Source organism: Lepus europaeus, chromosome 2 (assembly GCF_033115175.1).
Source record: "Lepus europaeus isolate LE1 chromosome 2, mLepTim1.pri, whole genome shotgun sequence".
NCBI lineage: Eukaryota > Metazoa > Chordata > Mammalia > Lagomorpha > Leporidae > Lepus > Lepus europaeus.
Window position 1 is genome coordinate 3,344,640 of NC_084828.1, and position 24,442 is coordinate 3,369,081.

The 24,442-nt window shown below is 62.0% G+C and overlaps 1 protein-coding gene across 2 annotated transcripts in view; it reads right to left on the reverse strand.

The window, feature by feature from the left end:
• Positions 1 to 15,851, reverse strand: part of SLC37A1 (solute carrier family 37 member 1) — a 58,474-nt gene extending 42,623 nt beyond the window's left edge. For both annotated transcript variants that reach the window (XM_062175142.1, XM_062175140.1), the window contains exons 1-2: positions 15,653 to 15,851; positions 4,182 to 4,263 (exon numbers count right to left, since the gene is read on the reverse strand). In XM_062175142.1, coding sequence (XP_062031126.1) covers positions 4,182 to 4,263; positions 15,653 to 15,708 — 138 coding nt within the window. In that variant the 5' untranslated portion in view covers positions 15,709 to 15,851. The remainder of the gene's footprint in view (positions 1 to 4,181; positions 4,264 to 15,652) is intronic.
• Positions 15,852 to 24,442: the final 8,591 nt, after the last annotated feature.

The window sequence follows — 24,442 nt, forward strand, 5'->3', positions numbered from 1 at the left end:
AGTTTCCCACCCGAAGCCATGCTTTGTGTTTTCAGCGTTGCAGACTTTGCTCTCTGCCTGCCATGGAGGGTTTTATAGTATTTTTCTTAGAGGCCCTGTGTGTGCAGAAAGGGCTGGGCAAACAGTCAACGCCACCATTCCCCAGGCCCCCGGCTCCCAGGTCTCTGCTGTGGCCCAGCCCGGGGTGAACAGCCTCTGAAAGGCCTCCACGGCCGGGTGTAGCCCCCACCCGCCCGCCAGCCTGGCGGACACGTGCACAGTTGTGAGCCTGGTACGGTGGGGACAACAGTCGAAAGGATGGGGCTGTACCTGCGACACAGCCATCCTCCCAGCCTGATCTTGTCAGCATTTTCATGCACATTTTTTAAAGATCTACTTTATACGTTTGACAGGTGGAGTGAGGCGAGAGAGAGAGAAATCGATCTTCCACTGCGGGTTCACCACCCAAGTGGCTGCAACTGAGCCAGGAGCTCACCGAGGCTCCCACAGGGCTGCAGGGGCTCAAGTACTTGGGCCTCTTCTGCTGCTTTCCCAGGTGCGTTAGGGGGAACTGGCTAGGGAGCAGAGCAGCTGAGACTCAGGCTGGTGCTCTGGTACGGTGTCGGCAGCGCAGGCAGCAGCTTGACCTGCTACGCCACAAAGCAGGCCCAAATACAGGGTTGTCTGGGGCAGGCACTGTGGCCTAGTGGGCTAAGCCACCACCTGGGGTGCCCACGTTCCACATCAGCCTACCGAGGTAAGTCCTACCTGCATCTCCTTCTATTGTGAGCCCTGGGAGGCACAGACGACAGACACAGAGAGACAGACAATGAGATAAGGTTGATTCGAAAGGCAGAGTGACAGAGAGGAGGGGGAGAGACAAAGAGAACGAGAGAGAGAGAGAGAGAGAGCGCGCGCAAGCTTCTAACCCCTGGCTCACTCCACATAGGCCTACAACAGCCATGGCTGGGCTAAGCCAAAGCCAGGAATCAGAAATTCACCAGAGACAAAGAAAACCAATCTGCAATGAACAAAAATACATCCAGGGCTGGCAGTTGGCAGAGCAGTTACGACACAGTTGGGATACCTACTTCCTGTATTGGACCAAGTTCCCTCAGCTTCCTGTATCGGATCAAGCCCCCCCCACTTCCTGTATTGGATCAGGTGACCCTCTACTTCCTGTATTGATCAAGTCCCCTCTACTTCCTGTATTGGACCAAGTCCCCCCCCCCACTTCCTGTATTGGACCAAGTTCCCTCAGCTTCCTGTATCGGATCAAGTCCCCCCACTTCCTGTATTGGATCAGGTGACCCTCTACTTCCTGTATTGATCAAGTCCCCTCTACTTCCTGTATTGGACCAAGTCCCCCCCCCCACTTCCTGTATTGGACCAAGTTCCCTCAGCTTCCTGTATTGGACCAAGTCCCCTCTACTTCCTGTATTGATCAAGTCTCCCCCCCACTTCCTGTATTGGATTAAGTCCCCCCCACTTCCTGTATTGATCAAGTCCCCCCCACTTCCTGTATTGGATCAGGTGTCCCCTCAATTCCTGTATTGGACCAGGTCCCCTCTACTTCCTGTATTGGACCAAGTCCCCCCCCCCCACTTCCTGTATTGGACCAAGTTCCCTCAGCTTCCTGTATCGGATCAAGTCCCCCCACTTCCTGTATTGGATCAGGTGACCCTCTACTTCCTGTATTGATCAAGTCCCCCCCACTTCCTGTATTGGACCAAGTCCCCTCTACTTCCTGTATTGATCAAGTCTCCCCCCCACTTCCTGTATTGATCAAGTCTCCCCCCCACTTCCTGTATTGGATTAAGTCCCCCCCACTTCCTGTATTGATCAAGTCCCCCCCACTTCCTGTATTGGATCAGGTGTCCCCTCAATTCCTGTATTGGACCAGGTCCCCTCTACTTCCTGTATTGGACCAAGTCCCCTCTACTTCCTGTATTGATCAAGTCCCCCCCCCCCACTTCCTGTATTGATCAAGCTCCCCCCCCCCCCAACCCAGCTTCCTGGTAGCGTGCACTCTTGCAGACAGCAGCTGGCGCTAGTGCTCGGGCTCCTCCTACCGGTGTGGGAGACCCAGACTCAGTTCTGGGCTCCTGGCTTCAACCTGACACAGAGCTGACTACGGCAGCCATTTGAGGAGGGAACCAGCAGACAGCAATCTCTCCACCCGCCTCTACCCTCAAGTAAATAAATACATTTTTTTTAAATCAGAAAATGTAGGCCGCCACATCCCATATGGGCACCCGTTCGAGTTCTGGCTTCCCCACATCTCTGCTGATGTGCTTGGGAAACAGCGGAAGATGGCCCAAGTGCTTGGGCCCCTGCACCCGTGTGGAGACCCAAAAGAGGCTCCTGGCTTCGGCTTGGCCCAGCCCTGGCCATTGCGGCCATCTGGGAGTGAACCAGCAGATGGAAGGTCTCACTCGCTCACTCTGTGTCTCTCCCTCTCTCTCTGCAACTGTGCCTTCCAAATAAGTAAACCTTCGAAACAAATCAGGACTTGTTGAGTCAATCTAACAGTTACAGAGTAACCCAAGTCTCAGCGGATCTGCCATTCATCCTGTAAGTGACAGTAGAGACGCAATTGGTCATTAGATACGTCTCAGCCCCGTGACTGCCTCCCGGTAGGTATATACAGTTTGCTTTTGCTTTGCTTACGACGTCCTAGGAGACACAGGCTGGAGAGTTGGTGGACCCCCTACTCCTTCCAGTTTGATTTCTGCCGTGCCCACACAGGCTACAGCGTGGGACAGCTGGGTGAGGCTGCACGACACGCGGACTATCACGTGTGCTGGGATGTTCTTGGCCAGACCATGCTCAGGCAGTGCTGAGTCAGAAAACCTGTGAGCTACAGATCTGGAGGCGACGCCACAGCTCTACTCCAGCGTGAAACCCCAGAGGGGCCCTGAGGCACAGGGGCTGGGGTGGGCTCCTTGGAGGGAGTGGTTCTCACCCGAGTGAGCCCACTCTGTCTGGGAGGTGTATGGGGTGGGGGCAGGACTCAGCTCCGCCTCCTCCTACGAGGATCATGCCTTGTGTGAACGCTGGCCTTGTCAGTGAGCCCAAGCCCCAGGTGGGGACGCGTCTACACAGGCTGGGGCTGGGGTCCTTGGAGGGAGTGGTTCTCACCCGAGTGAGCCCACTCTGTCTGGGAGGTGTATGGGGTGGGGGCAGGACTCAGCTCCGCCTCCTCCTACGAGGATCGTGCACTCCTGGGCCCATGTCCTGATGCAGAGACCGGCTGGTGGCCGGCCCACCCTGCGTGCCAGGTACAGCTCCGTGGTGACGCCCCCGCCCTCTGCCCGTCCACCCACCAGGCACATCCACCCACCCGGAGACTCTAGCCCACCCTGTCCTGGTCAATGTTGGAACCCCAAAGCCTGTCACACCCCACTCCTGGCCGCACTGGACCCTCAGCTCCAGGGCACTTGCTAAAAACAATTTGCAAATGCCTCCCGCGTCAGTGACCCGCTGCCTCCCGAGGGTCACGGAGGAGGCAGGTGAGCACGTGACGCCCACTGGAGGGCAGGGGACACGGCTGGCCCTGGGAACTGACGCGTGTGCATCACCTCCACTGTGGGAGGCCTGAAGGCTGCTGTGGGCGTGGAGGGGATGGGGGGGGGGGCGGGCACGGAGGTCACAGAGCCGCAGCCCTGGCGCCGTGTCCTGGGCAGCTACAGAGAGCAAGCGAGGGGCGGCTGAGCCGGCCCTGGACGACTTCCTGTTCCTGCTACGAGACAGCCAGGGGCTGGGCAGGCGCGCACACAGTCCAGGGCGTGCAGCAGCCCTCCCGCCTCCTCCCCAGTTGTAACAGCCAATCCTGCAGGGCCGTCTACTCTGCTCTCATCTCAGAGTCCAGCTGAACACCTGTCCGCCCATCTCCGGCACAGCCTCGGCGGCCAAGCAGAATGACAGGTGAGGCGATTTGGAAAGCACTGGAAGGCCGGGCGTACTGGGAAGGAAACAGGGCTTAAAGCAAATATTTGAGCGTTCCACCAACATAAGTAAAGGTAAACTGTCCATGAAGCCATAAACTGCCACACTGTTAGAGTTTGGATTCAGAAAAAAGAAGCTAAAAAAACCAAAGCAGCAGTCCCTTGTCTCTAGCCATCTCCTTTGTCCCCACCTCCCCCAACCCCTCCAGGATGACACGGCCCAGGGCGGCGCCTGCCCCGAGCCCCGAGGCTCACCTTCACGATGCTGATGGGCTTGCGAGATAAGTGGAAGCTGGCGTACAGCACAAACGTCAAGGTGAAAATGAAGGCTCTGTACCTGCAACACCAAACAGCGAGAGGACCCTGGTGACCACACCGGACAGTGGAGAGGACCCTGGGGACCACACCGGACAGTGGAGAGGACCCTGGGGACACAGGACAGTGGAGAGGACCCTGGTGACCACACCGGACAGTGGAGAGGACCCTGGGGGACACAGGACAGTGGAGAGGACCCTGGGGGACACAGGACAGTGGAGAGGACCCTGGGGACCACACCGGACAGTGGAGAGGACCCTGGTGACCACACCGGACAGTGGAGAGGACCCTGGGGGACACAGGACAGCGGAGAGGACCCTGGGGGACACAGGACAGTGGAGAGGACCTGGAGGACACAGGACAGTGGAGAGGACCCTGGTGACCACACCGGACAGTGGAGAGGACCCTGGGGACACAGGACAGTGGAGAGGACCCTGGGGGACACAGGACAGCGGAGAGGACCCTGGGGGACACAGGACAGTGGAGAGGACCCTGTGACCACACCGGACAGTGGAGAGGACCCTGGGGGACACAGGACAGTGGAGAGGACCCTGGGGGACACAGGACAGTGGAGAGGACCCTGGGGACACAGGACAGTGGAGAGGACCCTGGGGGACACAGGACAGTGGAGAGGACCCTGGTGACCACACCGGACAGTGGAGAGGACCCTGGGGACACAGGACAGTGGAGAGGACCCTGGGGGACACAGGACAGCGGAGAGGACCCTGGGGGACACAGGACAGTGGAGAGGACCCTGTGACCACACCGGACAGTGGAGAGGACCCTGGGGACACACAGGACATCGAGGAGGACCCTGGGGACACAGGACAGTGGAGAGGCCCCTGTGACCACACCAGACAGTGGAGAGGACCCTGGGGGACACAGGACAGTGGAGAGGACCCTGGGGACACAGGACAGTGGAGAGGACCCTGGGGACGCAGGACAGCGGAGAGGACCCTGGGGGACACAGGACAGCGAGGAGGACCCTGGGGACACAGGACAGCGAGGAGGACCCTGGGGACACAGGACAGTGGAGAGGCCCCTGTGACCACACCAGACAGTGGAGAGGACCCTGGGGGACACAGGACAGTGGAGAGGACCCTGGGGACACAGGACAGTGGAGAGGACCCTGGGGACACAGGACAGCGGAGAGGACCCTGGGGGACACAGGACAGTGGAGAGGACCCTGGGGACACACAGGACAGCAAGGAGGACCCTGGGGACACAGGACAGCGAGGAGGAACCTGGGGACACAGGACAGTGGAGAGGACCTGGAGGACACAGGACAGCGAAGAGGACCCTGGGGACACAGGACAGTGGAGAGGATCTGGGGGACACAGGACAGTGGAGAGGACCCTGGTGACCACACTGGACAGTGGAGAGGACCCTGGGGGACACACTGGACAGTGGAGAGGACCGTGGGGGACACAGGACAGTGGAGAGGACCCTGGGGACACAGGACAGTGGAGAGGATCTGGGGGACACAGGACAGTGGAGAGGACCCTGGGGACACAGGACAGCGGAGAGGACCCTGTGACCACACCGGACAGTGGAGAGGACCCTGTGACCACACCGGACAGTGGAGAGGACCCTGGGGACACAGGACAGTGGAGAGGACCCTGGGGACACAGGACAGCGGAGAGGACCCTGGGGGACACAGGACAGTGGAGAGGCCCCTGTGACCACACCGGACAGTGGAGAGGACCCTGGGGACACAGGACAGTGGAGAGGACCCTGTGACCACACCGGACAGTGGAGAGGACCCTGGGGACACAGGACAGCGGAGAGGACCCTGGTGACCACACCGGACAGTGGAGAGGACCCTGGGGACACACAGGACATCGAGGAGGACCCTGGGGACACAGAACAGTGGAGAGGACCCTGGTGACCACACCGGGCAGTGGAGAGGACCCTGGGGACCACACCGGACAGTGGAGAGGACCCTGGGGACACAGGACAGTGGAGAGGACCCTGGTGACCACACCGGACAGTGGAGAGGACCCTGGGGGACACAGGACAGTGGAGAGGACCCTGGGGACACAGGACAGCAGAGAGGACCCTGGGGGACACAGGACAGTGGAGAGGACCTGGAGGACACAGGACAGCGAAGAGGACCCTGGGGACACAGGACAGCGAGGAGGACCCTGGGGACACAGGACAGTGGAGAGGACCTGGGGGACACAGGACAGCGAAGAGGACCCTGGGGAAACAGGACAGCGAGGAGGACCCTGGGGACACAGGACAGTGGAGAGGACCTGGAGGACACAGGACAGCGAAGAGGACCCTGGGGACACAGGACAGCGAGGAGGACCCTGGGGACACAGGACAGTGGAGAGGACCCTGGGGACACAGGACAGCGGAGAGGACCCTGGTGACCACACCGGACAGTGGAGAGGACCCTGGGGACACAGGACAGTGGAGAGGACCCTGGGGACACAGGACAGTGGAGAGGACCCTGGGGGACACAGGACAGTGGAGAGGACCCTGGTGACACAGGACAGTGGAGAGGACCCTGGGGACACAGGACAGTGGAGAGGATCTGGGGGACACAGGACAGTGGAGAGGACCCTGGGGACACAGGACAGCGGAGAGGACCCTGGTGACCACACCGGACAGTGGAGAGGACCCTGGGGACACACAGGACATCGAGGAGGACCCTGGGGACACAGGACAGTGGAGAGGACCCTGGTGACCACACCGGGCAGTGGAGAGGACCCTGGGGACCACACCGGACAGTGGAGAGGACCCTGGGGACACAGGACAGTGGAGAGGACCCTGGTGACCACACCGGACAGTGGAGAGGACCCTGGGGGACACAGGACAGTGGAGAGGACCCTGGGGACACAGGACAGCAGAGAGGACCCTGGGGGACACAGGACAGTGGAGAGGACCTGGAGGACACAGGACAGCGAAGAGGACCCTGGGGACACAGGACAGCGAGGAGGACCCTGGGGACACAGGACAGCGAAGAGGACCCTGGGGACACAGGACAGCGAGGAGGACCCTGGGGACACAGGACAGTGGAGAGGACCTGGAGGACACAGGACAGCGAAGAGGACCCTGGGGACACAGGACAGTGGAGAGGATCTGGGGGACACAGGACAGTGGAGAGGACCCTGGTGACCACACTGGACAGTGGAGAGGACCCTGGGGGACACACTGGACAGTGGAGAGGACCCTGGGGGACACACTGGACAGTGGAGAGGACCGTGGGGGACACAGGACAGTGGAGAGGACCCTGGGGACACAGGACAGCGGAGAGGACCCTGGTGACCACACCGGACAGTGGAGAGGACCCTGGGGACACACAGGACATCGAGGAGGACCCTGGGGACACAGGACAGTGGAGAGGACCCTGGTGACCACACCGGGCAGTGGAGAGGACCCTGGGGACACAGGACAATGGAGAGGACCCTGGGGGACACAGGACAGCGGAGAGGACCCTGGGGGACACAGGACAGTGGAGAGGACCTGGAGGACACAGGACAGTGGAGAGGACCCTGGGGACACAGGACAGCGGAGAGGACCCTGGGGACACAGGACTGTGGAGAGGACCCTGGTGACCACACCGGACAGTGGAGAGGACCCTGGGGACACAGGACAGTGGAGAGGACCCTGGGGGACACACCAGAGAGTGGAGAGGACCTGGGGACACAGGACAGTGGAGAGGACCCTGGGGACACAGGACAGCGGAGAGGACCCTGGGGGACACAGGACAGTGGAGAGGACCCTGGTGACCACACCGGACAGTGGAGAGGACCCTGGGGACACAGGACAGTGGAGAGGACCCTGGGGGACACACCAGAGAGTGGAGAGGACCTGGGGACACAGGACAGTGGAGAGGACCCTGGGGGACACAGGACAGCGAGGAGGACCCTGGGGGACACAGGACAGTGGAGAGGACCCTGGGGACACAGGACAGTGGAGAGGACCCTGGGGGACACACTGGACAGTGGTGAGGACCCTGGGGACACAGGATAGCGGAGAGGACCTGGGGACACAGGACAGTGGAGAGGACCCTGGAGGACACAGGACAGCAGAGACAACGGCGACACCCTGCGATTGCCCCATGCTGTGTGTGCTCCATCCAGCCCTGTGTTGCGATCACCCCAACTGCCCTCGTGTCACTCCCACTGTCCTGTGTGTTCCCCAGTTAGAACATCACCAGTGTTGCTGCTTCGGCTCCTTCGGACTGCAATTCCTTGAATACCTGACAGCAGTGCCCGCCCCCCCCAGAACCCTTCTACACAGTTGTGGGGTCTCCCCGACACCCAGCACTCCCCCGAGGCACCTGCTGGGCGTCCTCTGACCCAGCCCAACTCTGTGCTGTTACTGGCAGGTGGCCGCAGGCCGGAGACGGCCCCACCCCTCAGACACCAATCACAGCCCCAGACTGGGCCCTGCCCTGGCCCCGTCTGCTGGGAGTCTGGGGTTCCCTGGTTTGCGGGGCAGCTCCCGGGGCTCTGGGGAGCACTTTGCTCCGCCTGTCCATTTCCTGCAAAGGATGCAGTAGGGGGCACAGGCGGGGGGCCAGGGAAAGACGCAGGGGGCGGGGTGTGGGCAGGGGCACCGCCACCAGGAGGGCTCACCGCACAGGCCTGACTGGATGGTCACGAGTGACTGACACCCCACAGCCCCGCCCGCCCCCCCCCCCCCAAGCTGGTGACTCCCTGACAGCCAGGCCCACAGGGAGGGACCCGGGAGCCTCAGCCACCAGTCACCTGGTCGGCACCCACGAGACTCATCCCCGGGGAGATGCCGGGGTGTCAGGAGCTGGGTGCCGGGAAGCAGGGGCGGGCACCGAATGTAGGCGTGTCTCTTGCCATGTCACGTCACTGTCACGTGCGTTCAAGACACGGTAACCAGAGAGAAATGCGGGACTTGGAAGATGAGGCTGTCTGTTCCCAGAGCAGACGCCAGTCGGTTCCTCAGTGGACGGCTGGGCCAGCTGCGGCCCCCTGGGTGGCTGCCACCCTGGGCTCTAAGGTCAGATTTATTTTTAGCCGTTCCATTTCTAAGTGACTTTTTAGAAGCGCACACGCAGAGCGGACATAAATACAACACTGACCTCAATGAGCAAAGTGAGTGATGCCGGCCAGCTCGCCCGAGGCCCAGGACGGGACAACCCTGGCACGCGGCCCGGCTGCCGGGTTGAGAGGGCGGCTGTCCCCGGGCAGCGGGAGGCAGGACGAGGAGGGCTCCCCACAGGGCTGCTCAGGAAAGCAGTCACCACTCTGTGCCCCTCTGCAGGGAAGGCCCCTGGGGGCTGCCGCACTGCCTCCACTCCACCTGCTAATCTTTTAGTTAAGTAATCAATTAAATTTGAAAGGCCGAATGACTGCCAGAGATCTCCCACCTGCTGGCTTACTCCCCTGGCAAGGCCAGGAGGCAGGAACCCCTCCGGAGCCTCCCAGGTGGGCGGCAGGGACCCAGGTATCAGTCAGCCCCTGCTGCCTCCCCGGGTGCATGAGCAGGACGCTGGGACTGGGAGGGCAGCCCGGGCTCGCGCCATGGGCTGCAGTATGGGAAGCCCCGGCTGCACCCCCACCTTGGCAGGGGAACCCCGTGGATAACGATGCGCTGCACCCTAGGGCCCTGGGGCTCCTGTGTCTCTGGCCACCAGCAAAGCACCTGCAGACTAGAAGTGGCTGGCAGTGCCGGGCACTCGCCCCACCAGCTCCGGGATGCCCGGGCCTCGGGGAGAGGAGAGCAGCCAGCACCCTGCCAGGGCCTCCGTAGACGCTGCTCCATGCGCAGGAAACACCCGGCACCCTCCTCCTCAGGGCAGTGTGCAGGAACTTCGCAGTTTGTGGAAAGACGGAGTTAAAAAGGAAACTGACTCCGGTGGGAAAATTTTGAAATCCCTGTATATGACGGGTCTTCAAAAAGTTCGTGGGAAACGTGTATCTCGAACAAATTCCATGCGTGGTGTTCCCAGGACTCTCTCCACACTCACGCCCAAAGGCGACTAGGAAATCAGTGCACCTAAAAGGTGCATCCTTTACCCCAAGCCCAGAGAACAAAGCCGTAAGTGCACAAAACCTGCGTTGCTGAAGCTCGCTCTGGGCGAAGACTGGGAGTCTGGGCTCTGGTGGAGGCTGTGCTACGCCCCCTGCTGTGGTCAGAGGGTCCCCTCGGGAACTCAGTGGCCACGGGACAGCAGCAAGAGGCCTTCAGCCCGTGAGGGTCCGGCTCTCCCGCTGGATCAAGCCGCCGTCTCCGGGGGGCAGCGGGCAGTGTGAACCCCCACGCCCTCCGTCTCCCTCGCAGGCTTCCATGCCCCAGCCGAGTGCACTTGTCCCGTATCCTCCTGACAAAGGAGCGCACCCACCCGCTGTTCACCCCCAAATGCCTGCAATGGCCTGGCTGAAGCCAGGAGCTGGGAGCTCCATCCTGGTCTCCCACATGAGCAGGGCCCCAGTCACCGAAGCCATCGCTTCGCCCTCTCCGGGTCTGCAGTGCCAGGAGCCACGGCCAGGAGGCGAGCGCAGACAGTCTGCTGTGGGATGTGGGATGTGGGATGTGGGGTGTGCGAAGCTAAGCGCTCCCCGCCCTCCCCCGTTTCCCCTCCTAACCCCCAAGTGCCGCCTGAAGTGAGGCCCAGAGCAGAGTCACAGAGCATGTGGCGCTCCACCCGCCCCTGGTGTTGCAGGGATGTTCCCAGCCCCGACCTGCACAGGTGCCTGACCATGAAGGGCTCCCCAGAGCAGGTGCTCAGGGGGCCTTCGGGGCAGGCTCTGTGCGCTCCCCAGACACCCTCGGCATGGAGGGATGCGCTCCCTGGGTCTGGGGGATCAGGCCTGGCGGTAGCCCCAGAGCCCGCCCGCCCTCCCTCCCTGGCCATTCTGCAGGAGCTGCCACATGCCCAGCGGCTCACAGGGGCTCACAGGCACGGCCCCTCCAGGCAGGGTGGCAGGGCGGCAGGGCTCTGAGGGGCTGCCCTGCCCAGCAGGCTGCAGCTTCCCAGAGACCAACGTCTCCCAGGGAGGAAAGCGCACGCTTTATTTAGCCGGTATCCGGCCAGCGCCACTTCCTCTGTTTCCAAACCCGTCTGCTCCCACTTGCCTCATCTTCACACGGAACTCGTGGGGGAGGCTGGGGCACCTCCGGGACAGGGTCTGACCACGGCGTCCACGGGGCCCTGCCGGGCGGGCGCCACCCTGGAGGCTGTCCCCACAGAGCCTCCACCCTGGCTCCCAGAGCAGGCGGGCGCCCCTGGCTGCTGGGACTGAAGCCTGCTTCCCGTTTCCAACCTAGCCCCGCTGTCTCTGTCATCACTGACGCCAGCGCTTTGGACGGTGTCTGGCCCCTCTTACCCGGCACAGGGCTGGGCAGCTACTCTAAGCGCTCCAGTCCAGCCCAGGCCCCGGACGGCAGCGTCTTTTGGAAGCTGTCTTGCAGATGGATCGGGTGAGGTCACACTGGGTCAGGGAGGGGGCCCCAAACCCACTGACCTGCGGACCTGCGTCTTTCTAACAGGTGTAATGACACAGCGTGGCTCGGAGCCCCACTGCTGGCAACGCCGGAGGCTGGGGAGGCCAGGAAGCAAACCCCGGCAGAGGCCTGCTGAGAGCCCCAGGCCTGCGGGAGAGCCGCCGCCTGCATGTTAAGGTGCCTGCTTTGCCCGCCTTGCTCGAGTGGCCTAGGAAACAGAACCCCTTCACTTCTGCTCCCTGCTACACTCAGAAGCGGTATGGCGGGAAGTGGACGACCGTCCCACCCCCGGCGGCCACTGACTGTGGCTGCGTCCCACCCCCAGCGGTCTTTGCAGCCCCCAGGGCAGCAGGAATGGCACCTGGGTGAACCCCAAGTTTCCAGCAAGCAAGGCCCAGAAACAACAGCACAGGAGGAGGCGCCCGCAGAGCCTCCTTAACACTGCTCTCAGGGGGCCAGCGGTGTGGTGGTGTAGGCTAAGCATCAGCCCATGTGGGACCAGTTGGGGTCCCGGCTGCTCCACTTCCGACCCAGCTCTCTGCTGTGGCCTGGGAAAACAGTGGAAGATGGCCCGAGTCTGTGGGCCCCTGCACCCACGTGGGAGACCAGGAAGAAGCTCCTGGCTCCTGGCTTTGGACAGGCCTGGCTCTGGCTGCTGTGACCATTTGGGGAGTGAACCAGCGGATGGAAGACCTGTCACTCCCCCCCCCCCCCCAACTCTGCCTCTCAAGTAAATAAATAAATCTCTGGAAAAAAGAAAAGCTCTCAGGTGAGCGGCACCTGCTCTGTCCTCTTGCTCAGCGGAGTAATCTCACTCACACCCAACTAAGCAGCTCGATCTGGTAGATCAGAAACGATGGAACAGGCGTCCGAGCTGTGCGCAGAGGGCAGAGCCGCCCCTGTGCGCCGCCATCCCATCTGGTGCTCGTTTGTGTCCAGGCTGGTCCACTTCCAATCCAGCCCCTGGCCAAAGGCCTGGGGAGGCAGCACAACATGGCCCAAGTGCTTGGGCTTCTGCCACCACCTGGGAGACCTGGATGAAGCTCCCGCCTTCTGCCTGGCCCAGCCATGGCCCTTGTGACCATCTGGGAAGTGAACCAGCAGGTGGAAGATCTGTCCCTCCCTCTCTTTCTGTAACGCTTTCAAATACATAAACCAACCTTAAAAGAAAAAAAGGAGGGGAGAAAGGAAGAAACAAAGCAAGCAATGAAAGTGAACGGGGCACAGTGCTGTGACCCTGCCGCAGTGTCCTCTGGGAAGTCCCGATGTCAGTGACCACTGTCCACCCCACGGAGAGGACGACTCCCCCTGAAGTCAGGAATACGGGTTTGTGGTGCACATGCTGGGGTGATGCAGATACCTTGTTGGTCAGCTGCCACGCCCCGGGTGTGTCCCCCGGTCTGCACGAAGCACCCCCCTGAGGGCTCGCGGTGGTGACGGCAGACTCCCCGTCACGGCTGGCGCCACACTTGTCTCCATGCATTGGGCTGCTCAGCCCCAGCGGGGTGGCCACACTGGGTACCCGGGGGACCCAGGGCCCACAGCACCAGCACAGCTCGCTGCAAGCCTCCCACCGTCCCAGATTCAGCGGGAGGCCGCTCCTCTGTAAGCAGGTCCTGTGCCGGCTCATCTCCCTTCCTGCCCAGTCCTAGCATCCGCCATGTCTCCAAAGCCCCTGGCCCTGCCGCTGAGAGGCACCGCGCTAGGCATCGCTGTGTCCAGGACCTCCCGGCAGGGCGCATTTCGCCGGACCCTGCCCCGGGCACCCATTTCCGTGTCCATCTGATGGCACAGGCTCACCCTGGGACCCTAGCGTCCGATCCTACCACACAGGCTCAGCTCCAGCCCCTCCCTCCGTATCTGCAGCCCCTCCCCATCAACGACAAAGCGGAGTGTCCCAGCCAAACATCGGAATCTCATCGCCAGGAAATAACAGTCACCCCAAGTGGGGGCAGTTTGCGGCATAAATGGCTGGAACCCCTCACACGTGTCGAGGCCATAAAACGCGGAAGAGCCAAGAAACATTCCGGGTTAAGGGACATTAAACCCCTTGGAAGGCCACCACAAAACACACCTAGCACCGGAGCAAGGGAAGGGGTTATCGACGGGGGTGGGGGTGGGGGTGGGGGTGGGGAGCCAGACAGGCTGGGGGGAGGGGGAAAAAGGGCCTGGGTCGGAAAACAGGCCTTGTTATAGCCTCGCGGGAGGAGGGAATGGGAACAGCAAACCCCGTTGGAGTGGGGGTGGGGCTGCTGCTTATGGCTGGGCCGTTCGGTCACCTGACTCCCAGTAAGCCAGGCTGGGCCTGGAGCGGCCAAGATGGCGTCTGGGGCTTGAATGGCGCCTTTAGAGAGGCGGCATCATCCCACTGACGTCCCTGCATAGCTCACCGCCGTGCGTGGACCCTGGACGGGGGACACGCTGTAGAAGATGTTACTGCGGAGCGGCGCTGTGGCACTGCGGGTAGAGCTGCCGCCCGCGATGCCGGCGTCCCACATGGGCACCCCCTCCGGCATCACAGTGCGTGGGACTGAGTCCCGCACCCCCGCTTCCATTACACACTTCCTGCTCCTGCACCTGGGAGGCAGCAGAGGACGGCCGAGTGCTCGGGCTCCTGCCACCCACGCGGGAGACCTGAGTGGGGTTCCCAGCTCTTAGCTTTGGTCTGGCCCAGCTCTGGCTTTGCAGGCATCTGGGGAGTGAACCAGCAGAGGGAAGAGTGCGCTCTCTGTCACTCTGCCACTCAAATAAACAAATCTTTTTTAAAAAAGCATTGACAGGCCGGCGCCATGGCTTAACAGGCTAATCCTCCGCCTTGCAGCGCCAGCACACCGGGTTCTAGTCCCGGTTGGGGTGCCGGATTCTATCCTGGTTGCCCCTCTTCCAGGCCAGCTCTCTGCTATGGCCAGGGAAGGCATTGGAGGATGGCCCAAGTGCTTGGGCCCTGCACCCGCATGGGAGACCAGGGGAAGCACCTGGCTCCTGGCTTCGGATCAGCGCGATGTGGTGGCCGCAGTGGCCATTGGAGGGTGAACCAATGGCAAAAAGGAAGACCTTTCTCTCTGTCTCTCTCACTATCCACTCTGCCTGTCAAAATAAATAAATAAATAAAAATTTAAAAAAAAAAAAAAAAAGCATTGACAAGGGGCCGGACTTGGCTAAAGAGCCATGTTTTCAAGTCAGAGCCAAAACCCCCCGCACCTCATGCTCCGGCACCCGCAGAGGGCGCCGCGGTGAGGAGAGGGACAGGACCCGACTGTGGGCTCACTCACAGCCAAAGCCACTCCAACCCCTGAACTCTGACCTGCCTAAAAGGAGAACCTCCCAAAGGGGCTCAAGTGCTACAGGTCCTCTCCACGGAGTGACCATCTCTCACCAGCTCTCACCAGGCTCGAGTCTCCCGGAGCCGGTCGCTATCACAAACACAAACCATATCACAACCGTACCACTGTACCAGGCCTCCCAGCTGTGTCTTCAGGACCCCTTTGTCTTTCCAAAAAGCCTCAGGCTGCTTCTCTCAGGCCTCCTGCCTGCGTTCCCTCCCCTATGCCCCACCCCTCCCATACATCCCCGATGGAGCCTGTCTGTCTCTCCTTACCCTGTCTTGGTCTGTTGAACTGCTCAGGCCCCACGCACTAAGAGGGTAGCAGAAGTGTCCTGCCTGGCCGTGACCCGCAGGGAGGAGGAGAGCCCCGAGACTCGGGCTGTAGACTCGGCCCTGTGCCATCTGCCTCCTTCAGGGTGTGGGCGGAGTGAACCCACCCGGGAGGGGTCTCTGGCCAGCTCTGAACACTCGCTAGCCGGCCACTCACTGGGGCTCAGCGCCGTGTGCTAACCCTGCCAAGAGTCAGTGGGCCCCTCTGCAGTTACGTGGAGGACCACGAGGGAGCCCGATGCCACAGAGGAAGGACGCCACTGGGCAGAGGCTCGCACGTGGGTAGTGAGCCCCACGCAGCCCCCGACCCGCCAGGACTCACCACTGGTCCCTGGAGAAGGAGGCGATGAAGCGGATGCCGGCGGGGAGTCGAGCCATCTACGCTGCCACCGACCGGGGCCTGAGGATCTCGAACAGGCTCCGGGTCCCGCTCCAGGTTCTTCCCCAGATGGCCCTGTACTTCCACACAGGGTGACAGGGCTGCAACGTGGGCACCGGAGCCCCCCTCCCGGCGACAGCAGCTCCGCTCTGCGGGAAGGAGGAGAGACACTGCAGTCAGGCGTCCGGACAAGGGCACCCACGGAGGAGCCGGCGGAAGTTACCATGGCGCTTCCCTGAGGACCGTCGCCTGCATCACCAGGGCTCCCAGCATCACCAGGGCTCCCAGCGGGGCGGCATCTGCCCCAGGCTGGTCGCTTCAAAGCTCACCGGAGCAGCCGTGTTCACAGGCCGGCCTCCTGCCTGGGCCTCGAACCCGTTCACTCTTACAGGCAAACGAAGCTTCCAACACTTCGGTCCTGGGCCCTGTAATCAGAGCAGGGCCCCAGCCTCGCTCCAGGCCGCCCACCGTGGCCCCAGCCACCCTTGAGCCCTCGTGATGGAGAGGAACACGGAACTGGGCCACGTGCAGAGGGAACCAAGCATCCAACCATGGCGTTGGACTACAATGGAAACGCAGGGAGCGACTCCACCGGTCTGGGCCTTCCTGTCTCCTGTCCTGGGGTCACCCCGAGGCTGTGCAAAACCTCTTTAGGAAGTCAGAGCTAAAGGTGATAAGGGCCCCTGCCTGATAAGGGTTGTGGCTCGCATTTCCAAGTCGCTGTCTCCACCCTCCCCCACTCCCATCCCTCTCCCAGCGCAGTGTTCAGTGGCTGTCCAGTCACAGAGCCACACAGAGCCCTGGGGCAGCCTCTCCCCCGCCCCCTGCCCCCGCTGGGAGAAGCACACCTAGCACCAGTCCCTGCAGCCCCCAGGGCCTTAATCAGTGCACTCAGTCCACCTGGACCGCCTCCGCCCCACACCGACCTTGGGCTGGGTGCGCCTGGGAAGGTCTTAACCCCTCTGCTCCCTTACAGGCCCTAAGTCACTTAACCCTTTCGCTCCCTGACCTTCCCGGCTAAAACCCAGGACAGCAGCAGGAGTGCCTACAACCGGGGTGTTCACAGCTCAGCTAGGCGAGGCCCCTCCCCCGAGCCCGGCCCCCGGGGGTTTGTGAAGGAGGGAAGCAGCGAAGGCATCCCTCTCACAGGCGGAGAAATGGGCCGCGACTGCTGGATGTTGTGGGGCAAATTCCAGTTGGTCCTGTTTGCCGGGTCACCTCTCCCGGCCACCACTTCCTCCTGCCGGCCAGAGCAGAGGAGCACAGGACCCGGTAGGAGCCCTGGCTCCGGCACACAGCCTGGGCACAGACAAAAAAATAAAAATAAAAATAAAAATCAGCCGCTCCCTGGGGTCCCCTGGAACTCAGTCCCCCCACCCCCAGGGGAAAGGCCCAGAATGCCGGTTCCTCTGCAACCTGGCGAACACCTGGCCCCTCCACTCACAGCTTTAGACCCCACCTCCGGGGAAGCCCCGCCCAGCCCCGCCCAGCGAAACAGAAAGACCGGGGGAACGGCCAGGCAGCACAGCGGGGTTCTCACAGGCACCTGTGGTCCAGCCGCGGTGCCCAGGGCCAGCGGCTCCCGCGTCTGACACTAGCAGTCACAGGAGACCCACGGGTAGTTCAACAATCCTCACAACAACTAAAGGTTACCTCCAAGACAAAGAGGAAGAAGTGCACCTTCCCCACCCCCACTCCCCACAAGTTTCCACGCATCAAGCCACAGAAGACAACTCCAGAGTGGCCGGGCCACAGCTCCCTGCTCTAAAGGAGATGCGCCCAGGGCCACTCTCCTCCGCAGGGCACCAAGGGCTCCACACAAACTAGACGAGGCACCTGCCGTCCGGAGTCCTGCTTTCTCCTCTGTCTAAAAGGGGGTTGGGGGGGATCTAATATCTTTCCCAACTCCCAACTTCACACAATGCAAGTTCAAGGGCAGGCAGGTCAGGGCCCCAGAATCCCCCTACGGAAATCCAGACCTGGGTGGGGGAAGGGGCTTCCAGGAGCCGCCTTTCAAATGCAAATCTTGAGCCTGTACCTCCTCGGGTCACCAGCACCGGCCGCGGCCGCCAGGGCTGGGGGACTTCCCTGCGTGCTAAGTCCTCATTGTCACCCCCGCGGGTCGCAGGCGCTCGCGCCGGCCAGGAGGCCCACGGGCTCCGGGAACCGGCTGTTCCACACCGGGACGAGCGGGAGCCCAGGGCGCGGGCGCCCGAGCCTTGGCCGGGACTCAGGCGCCGGCTCCTCCCGGACTCGGTGCCGTGCCGAGTCACGGAGGAGGCGAAGGCGCCGGGCACGCCCACTCCCCATCGCGCGGCAGACAATGAGGGGGCTCCTCCGGGTGGGGAGAGCCCCCGCAGGTCCCCTACGCTCGCCCCGGCCAGGGGCTTCCTCCCAGCACCCGCTCCCTCGGCGCCCCTGCCCGAAGCCCTGCGGCGGCGCCGGGTCCGGGAACGCCCGGCATTGTCGCCTGGGGCCATCCCTCTAAGCAGACCCCGTAGTTCAGTTTCCTTAGTGAAGGGAGCTTGAGACCGGCCCCCCGCCTTCTCCCACACAAAACAAAATAAAAATCAAAGCCAACCAAAAATGAAAAGCGAGAGGACAGGGCCCGAGCCGGGCGGCGCGGAAGCGGTGCCCAGCTACCGGCTAGGGCGCGCGCGTGGCAGGTGCGCGCGGCTGCGGCACGGCGGCCGCAGGTGCGCCGCTGGGGAGGGGGCCCGCACCGCCCGCCGGCTCCCGGCCCCGCGTCTCACCTGCGCAGCCGAGGCCCCGCACCGCAGCCGGCGCGGCCCCGCGGGCGCTTCCTGCTCGCGACTTCCTGGAGCGGCGCGCGGGAGGCCCTGACGCCCTTTCGCTTTCCCCGGCCCGCGGGGCGCGGGGCCCGGGCGGCGGCGGGGCCTGACGGCTCCTCCTCCTCCCTGGTTCGCCCCGGCCCCAGCTTCGGCGCGCTCGCCGGGAACGCCGGGCGAGGGCGCCCGCGCGCGAGTGTCGTTACGCGGCTGGCCGCGGACGCCGCCTGGCCCGAGCCCCGGCCGTTCCTGCATCCTCCGGACGGAGGCGCCTTCGCCGGCCCCGGGCCGCAGGGGGCCCACCGGGGCCCTTTGTCCGCAGGCAGATCCCACCCAACGGCTGCAAGGACGACCACGACTCGCCCGGTGCCCGCGCACTTGGGAGGCCCCCCCGGCTCTCTGTCTGCTCAGCGGGCAGCATCGTGAAGACCAGCGTTCTGGAAGGCGACCTGGGGTGCATGGACAGGGCTGCTGAACGAGCCGGCCACTCACCTGGCGCTGGAGTGGCGCGTGCCCACAAGGCAAAGCCGGAGGAGCCCTGGTCCACGCTGACCACTCCCATCTCATCCCAAGGCCCGCGAGCTCTTGGCAAAAATCACTTTGGACAGAGAGGGTTGTTTTCCCGGGGGTTCCTGCAGATCCCCGCACCAGACACCCCTGGCGCCCAGCCCACCCCAGGGCAGAAGGCGGATTTCTAGGGAAGCGGCTGCCCTCCGTTAAAACCCAAGGCCTGCCTGTACACCCCAGCAGGGGGTTGGGGCACCCCTCCGTGGGGTCCCGGGCACCCCGAGGCCCTGCTGTTTTTCTGGAACACCCACTGATCCCCGTTCCTGCGAGCTCAGAGGTGGAGGGAGACCAAGTAGGCCGGATTGAGAAAGGAGATGGCCTGCGTGCCGCCGCGGGTGCCACCCCGGCCTCCCGGCCTCTCCCACCCTGGTTATGACTGCCCCTCCCAGGGTCTCCACACCAGCCCCGCCTGTCCCCCGTCCCCAGCCCTCGCACTGAACCTGGGCCACAGCCTCCTGGCTCGCCACTCCCTGCACACAGGGCTCTCAGTGGCCTCTGGTCCATCCCTAAAGCAAACCTGCTCAGCCATTCCAGGTTAGGACCTGCAGGACCCACAGAGCCAGAGGGAGTCCCCTGGGCGCTGGACGCAGGGCCCGGGACCACTGTTGGGGCTCAGTCTCTCTGTGCCCCGGGCTTCGGGGTGGCTCCGAGTTCCTGGGTCCTGGCTTTGTTACGCTGGGGTGTTTCTTTTCTTTCTTTCTTTCTTTTTTTTTTTTTTTTTGACAGGCAGAGTGGACAGTGAGAGAGAGAGAGACAGAGAGAAAGGTCTTTTTTCCATTGGTTCACCCCACAATGGCCGCTGCGGCCAGTGCTCTGCACTGATCCGAAGCCAGGAGCCAGGTGCTTCCTCCTGGTCTCCCATGTGGGTGCAGGGCCCAAGCACTTGGGCCATCCTCCATTGCCTTCCTGGGCCATTGCAGAGAGCTGGCCTGGAAGAGGAGCAACCGGGACAGAATCCGGCGCCCTGACCGGGACTAGAACCCGGGGTGCCGGTGCCGCAGGCAGAGGATTAGCCTAGTGAGCCGCGCGCTGGCCTGGGGTGTTTCTGTCTTGCTCCTCCTGACCCAGCTGTTCCTGGCGGCTGGCAGTGGAGAAGGCGTCTCTGCTCACCCACGGCCTCTGCACTGCGGTCCTGGGCACTCAGGAACAAGCCCCTGGCTGCAGGAGGGGACCCGGGGTTCCTGGTTCCCCGTCCTGACTTGGAAGGCGTCACCGGTGCTCGCTAATGACACAGGACAGGGGCAGCCCGTGGGCATCCGCATTTCCTCACATAACAGTGCTCTTTGTACGGCACCCCAGGGGAAACCAGAGGGAACGCGGGATGTGGACACCTAGCTCCCTGCTGACGATGTTAATCTTTCAATTTTACAAAGATTAAAAATTCACCTGTGATAAAAGATCCATCTCTATCAATTTCGTGTAAGAAACATTTTAAAATGTATTAGAGGAGATAAAAAATTCTGTAGAAGGTTCAGGTGAAATATTTCACCTTTTGAAGTGAAAACTGTGATTGCGCTTGGGAGGCGGTGCCTGGGGCCAGCACAGCCAGTGCAGCCCACCGAGGGCTCCCGGCCCAGCTCGACTGCGATTTGGGCGAGAAGTGAAGCTGTAAATGCGGAATCTCCAAAAAGTTCATGGAATGCACGTTATCTTTCAATTGCATTTTCCACACACTTTCTGCGGCGGCTTTGTATACCTGCGCTGTACCACACGCGTGTACACTTTGTGAAATAATTACCACACACGCAAGAGGCTTCCACAGCCTTGGCAGCTCATGACAAGAGCCTGGGTGGTCACTGACGTCATCCGTGAGCGTGTCAGCTGTTCAGTCCACAACAGGCGTACTGTGCACCTGCTCCCCACGTGGGGCCTCTCCCTGCCCCCTGACCTACATTTCGCCACGCGCCAGGCTCCCAGGGCGCCAGCCAGCACCAGCCTACTCTCTGCTTCGAGTTCCGCCCTTTTAGAGCCCACACAGCGGGAGGCACTCCGGTGTCTGCGCCTGGTCTCACTCCGAGTGCGCTGCAGGCTCCTCGGCTGTTACAGAGGCTGAGTGGCGTCCCTGTGTGTGTGGGGTGTGCACTCCACACTTCCTTTTGACTTGATTTTCACGTTACCTGGCAGAGAGACACCGAGGGGGGATGGAGGGGGCAGGCGGAGTCTTCCACCCGTGGACTCAATCCCCAAATACCTGCAGTGGGGGCTGGGCCAGCCTGAAGCCAGGAGTCCAGAGCTCCATCCAGATCTCCCACGTGGGTGGCGGGGACCCAAGCACCGGAGGAGCCATCACCTGCGCCTCCCAGGCTCCAGAGTGGAGCCAGGACTTGACAGAGGCACCAGGAGGGGTGTGGGCACCCGGGGGGGTCCCAGCTGCTCACCCAATGCCTACCCCACTTACATCTGATGATTGGGAAATATAATCCACTTACACTTAATTATCGATTGGTAATGATATTGCAATTTTCTTTCATTTTTTAAAAACGAATTATTTTACTTACGTGAAAGGCAGAGTGACAGAGAGAAAGAGAGAGAGAGAGAGAGATGGAGAGATGGAGAGATACCTTTCCCCACTGACTCATTCCCCAATTGGCTTCAATGTTTGGGGGGCCAGGAGCCAGGACTCCATCCGGGTCTCCCACTCGGGTTGCAGCACCCAAGCGCTTGGGCCAGCCTTGACTGCTCTCCCAGACACGTCAGCAGGGAGCTGGATGGGGAGTGGAGCAGTGGGGCCTGAACTGGCTCTGGTAAGGGAGCCTGGCCTCCCGGGCAGCGGCTCCACCTGCTCCGCACAAGGCCAACTCCGCCAGTTACTGTGGCGTCTCCGCTGCTCCCCTCCTCTGCTGCTCCTCCTAGTGGTGTGCTTGGTCCCCCTACCTTCTGTGTATCTGCTGCGGGCTCGTGGTCACCACGATGCTTGCATTAAACATATTTGTAACAGTCTGCTGATTTAGTAAGCTAGTAAAAACTTAACTTCAGCCAAATAAAAACCCTCTATGACTCCTCCCCCAAATAAAAAACCCTCTATAACTCCTCCCCCATTTTGTTACTGATGTCACAATTTACATCTTTCACATACTATATAACCACTGACACTATGTCAGTGTAACTATATGTAACTATGCTTTTAATATTTTTGTCTTTTAACTTTTTTAAAAAAATATTTATTTATTTATTTGAAAGGCAGAGTTAGAGAGAGCGAGTATCTTCCATCCAGTGGTTCACTCCCCAAGTGGACATAACGGCTGGAGCTGGGCCAGTCTGAAGCCAGGAGCCAGGAGCTCCATCTGGGTCTCCTACATGGGTGCAGGGCCCCAAGGATTTGAGCCACCCTCCGCTGCTTTCCCAGGAGCACTAGCAAGGAGCTGGAGCAGAAGTGGAGCAGCCGGGACTCGATCCAGCGCCCATATGGGATGCCGGCATGGCAGGCGGTGGCTTTACCCGCTACACCACAGCGCCGGCCCCAACCTCTAACCTTGTACTGGAGTGAGCGACACCAGCATTGCAGAGGGAAGGTGTTCTGAGTCCGACCGCAGCCTCACCTTTGCCGTGGGCTTCGCATTCGTCCTACTTGGAGAACTCCTGTCAGCGCTGCTTGTGAGCTGGCCGAGCGGTGGCCGAGACCCCGGCTTCGGCCTGGGGATGTGCCCTGCGTTCTGTAGGACAGCCTTGCCAGGGACAGTGTGCACGTCCCCTCCCGTCCTGGCCTGCCAGGTGTCTGCCGAGAAGGCCCCGACGTGTCCCAGGCTCCTTTGCGGGTGACAAGCTGCCGCCTCCCACTGCCCCCAGAGCCTCCTCTGGGACTTGGGAGCGCTGGGTGACATCTGTCCTCGTGAAGATCTGGGTCCGGGGGACTCAGGCAGCCGGGGGTCCGTTCCAGCTTTCCGTCTGGGGTTTTCCGTCACCCTTCCTGTAAGCGGGCTCTCTGCTTCTTCTGCTCCTGCTGGGGCTCCACGTTCCTGTCTGGCTCGCTCGACTCTGTCCCGTGAGTCCTGGCGGCTCTCTCCCCATCCGCTGAGTGGATGAAGTGCGCCGCCAACCGAGGAGCAGACCAGCCTCGCACAGGGCCCACGGAGGCCGGCCCTGCCCAGCGGGCAGCCGTTGGGACACGGGGCATCTGAGCGCCAGCACAGGCTCCTGTTGGAGCACACAGGATTCCACGTTATTGGAGCTGAGGGAAGGGAGGGCCAGAAGCCGGGTATTTAACACCGGGAGGAGAAACCTGATCCCACCGCCCGTGAGCAGACCTCACCGTCCTCCTCACCGTCCTCACCGTGAGAGAAGGCTGATTGAGGTTGGTTACTCACTCTCTGATGACGGACAGGAGGAAACCCCTCCCATCATTAGGCCAGCTCTGTGTTCTAGGCTCGGAGCCAAGATGACAAGCATCTGTGCACCGAGCGGACCGGACCGGGTGGAGGAACACGCAGGGAGGAGCCACACCGGTGCAGTGCCGCCGGTCTGCTCTCAGCGGGCTCACGCACGAAAGCCGTTTCCCCAAAGCGTCCTCCTGATCCCGAGACACAGCGGCCCTGAAAACACAGACTGAGCCACCCTGGGTGCAATCCACCTGCTGGCCCCACTGCGTCAGGCGGGGCACGCGACGGGGCAACAGGTCCACGGGAGAGGCCAGGATTGGACCTAGGGCTCCCAGGAGCCTGACGCGCCTTAGAGCATGTTGGACCACCGGGAGGACAGCGAAGGGGCTCCGAGCGGCGGGGGGTGAGACGGAGTGGACGCAGGCAAGCTCTGTGCTCCCGTCCGTGCCGTGGCTCCCATCCTGTGCCTTTTGGGGCCGTGTGATTTAAGCAGAGCCATGCCTGTTTAAGTGAAATAAATTAGACCAAACAGTAGTGTAAGAGAGAGAAGGTGGTGCTGAATCTAGGTCAAGGCCTTCCCGGGGTGGAATTTCAGACGCTCTGAGACCTGCACTGGGGGGGGGGGGGGGGTCCCTGCGGTGCCCCGGAATGAAAAGGGAACGGACCATCTGTAAGGGAGGCCCTGGTGCCATCCCTGGCTGAGACAGGCTGGGCCACGTTTCTTATGTCCGAGAACCTGGGAAGGACTGAACAGCATCTGGGCCCCCGGTGCGTGGCAGTTAATGGGTCAGCGCTGACCGCTGGTGGCTGCGGGCGGAGGCCTGGGCCCTTGGGGCGGGGGCTGGGTCCTCACGGGACTGGGCTCGGAGAAAGGCTCGACCGGATCCAGGGGCCCGAGCTGGGTCCACGCTGGACTCACTCGGGCCCGTCTGCTCCAAGTCCCTCCGCACTCTGACAGGTAGCGTAACAGCAACCTACTCACCGCGAAGCAGCCATGCCCGCGGTGAGCGAGCCGGCGCTTCCAGGGGGCTCAGGAGCCTTGGTTCCTGACGTGGCTTTGG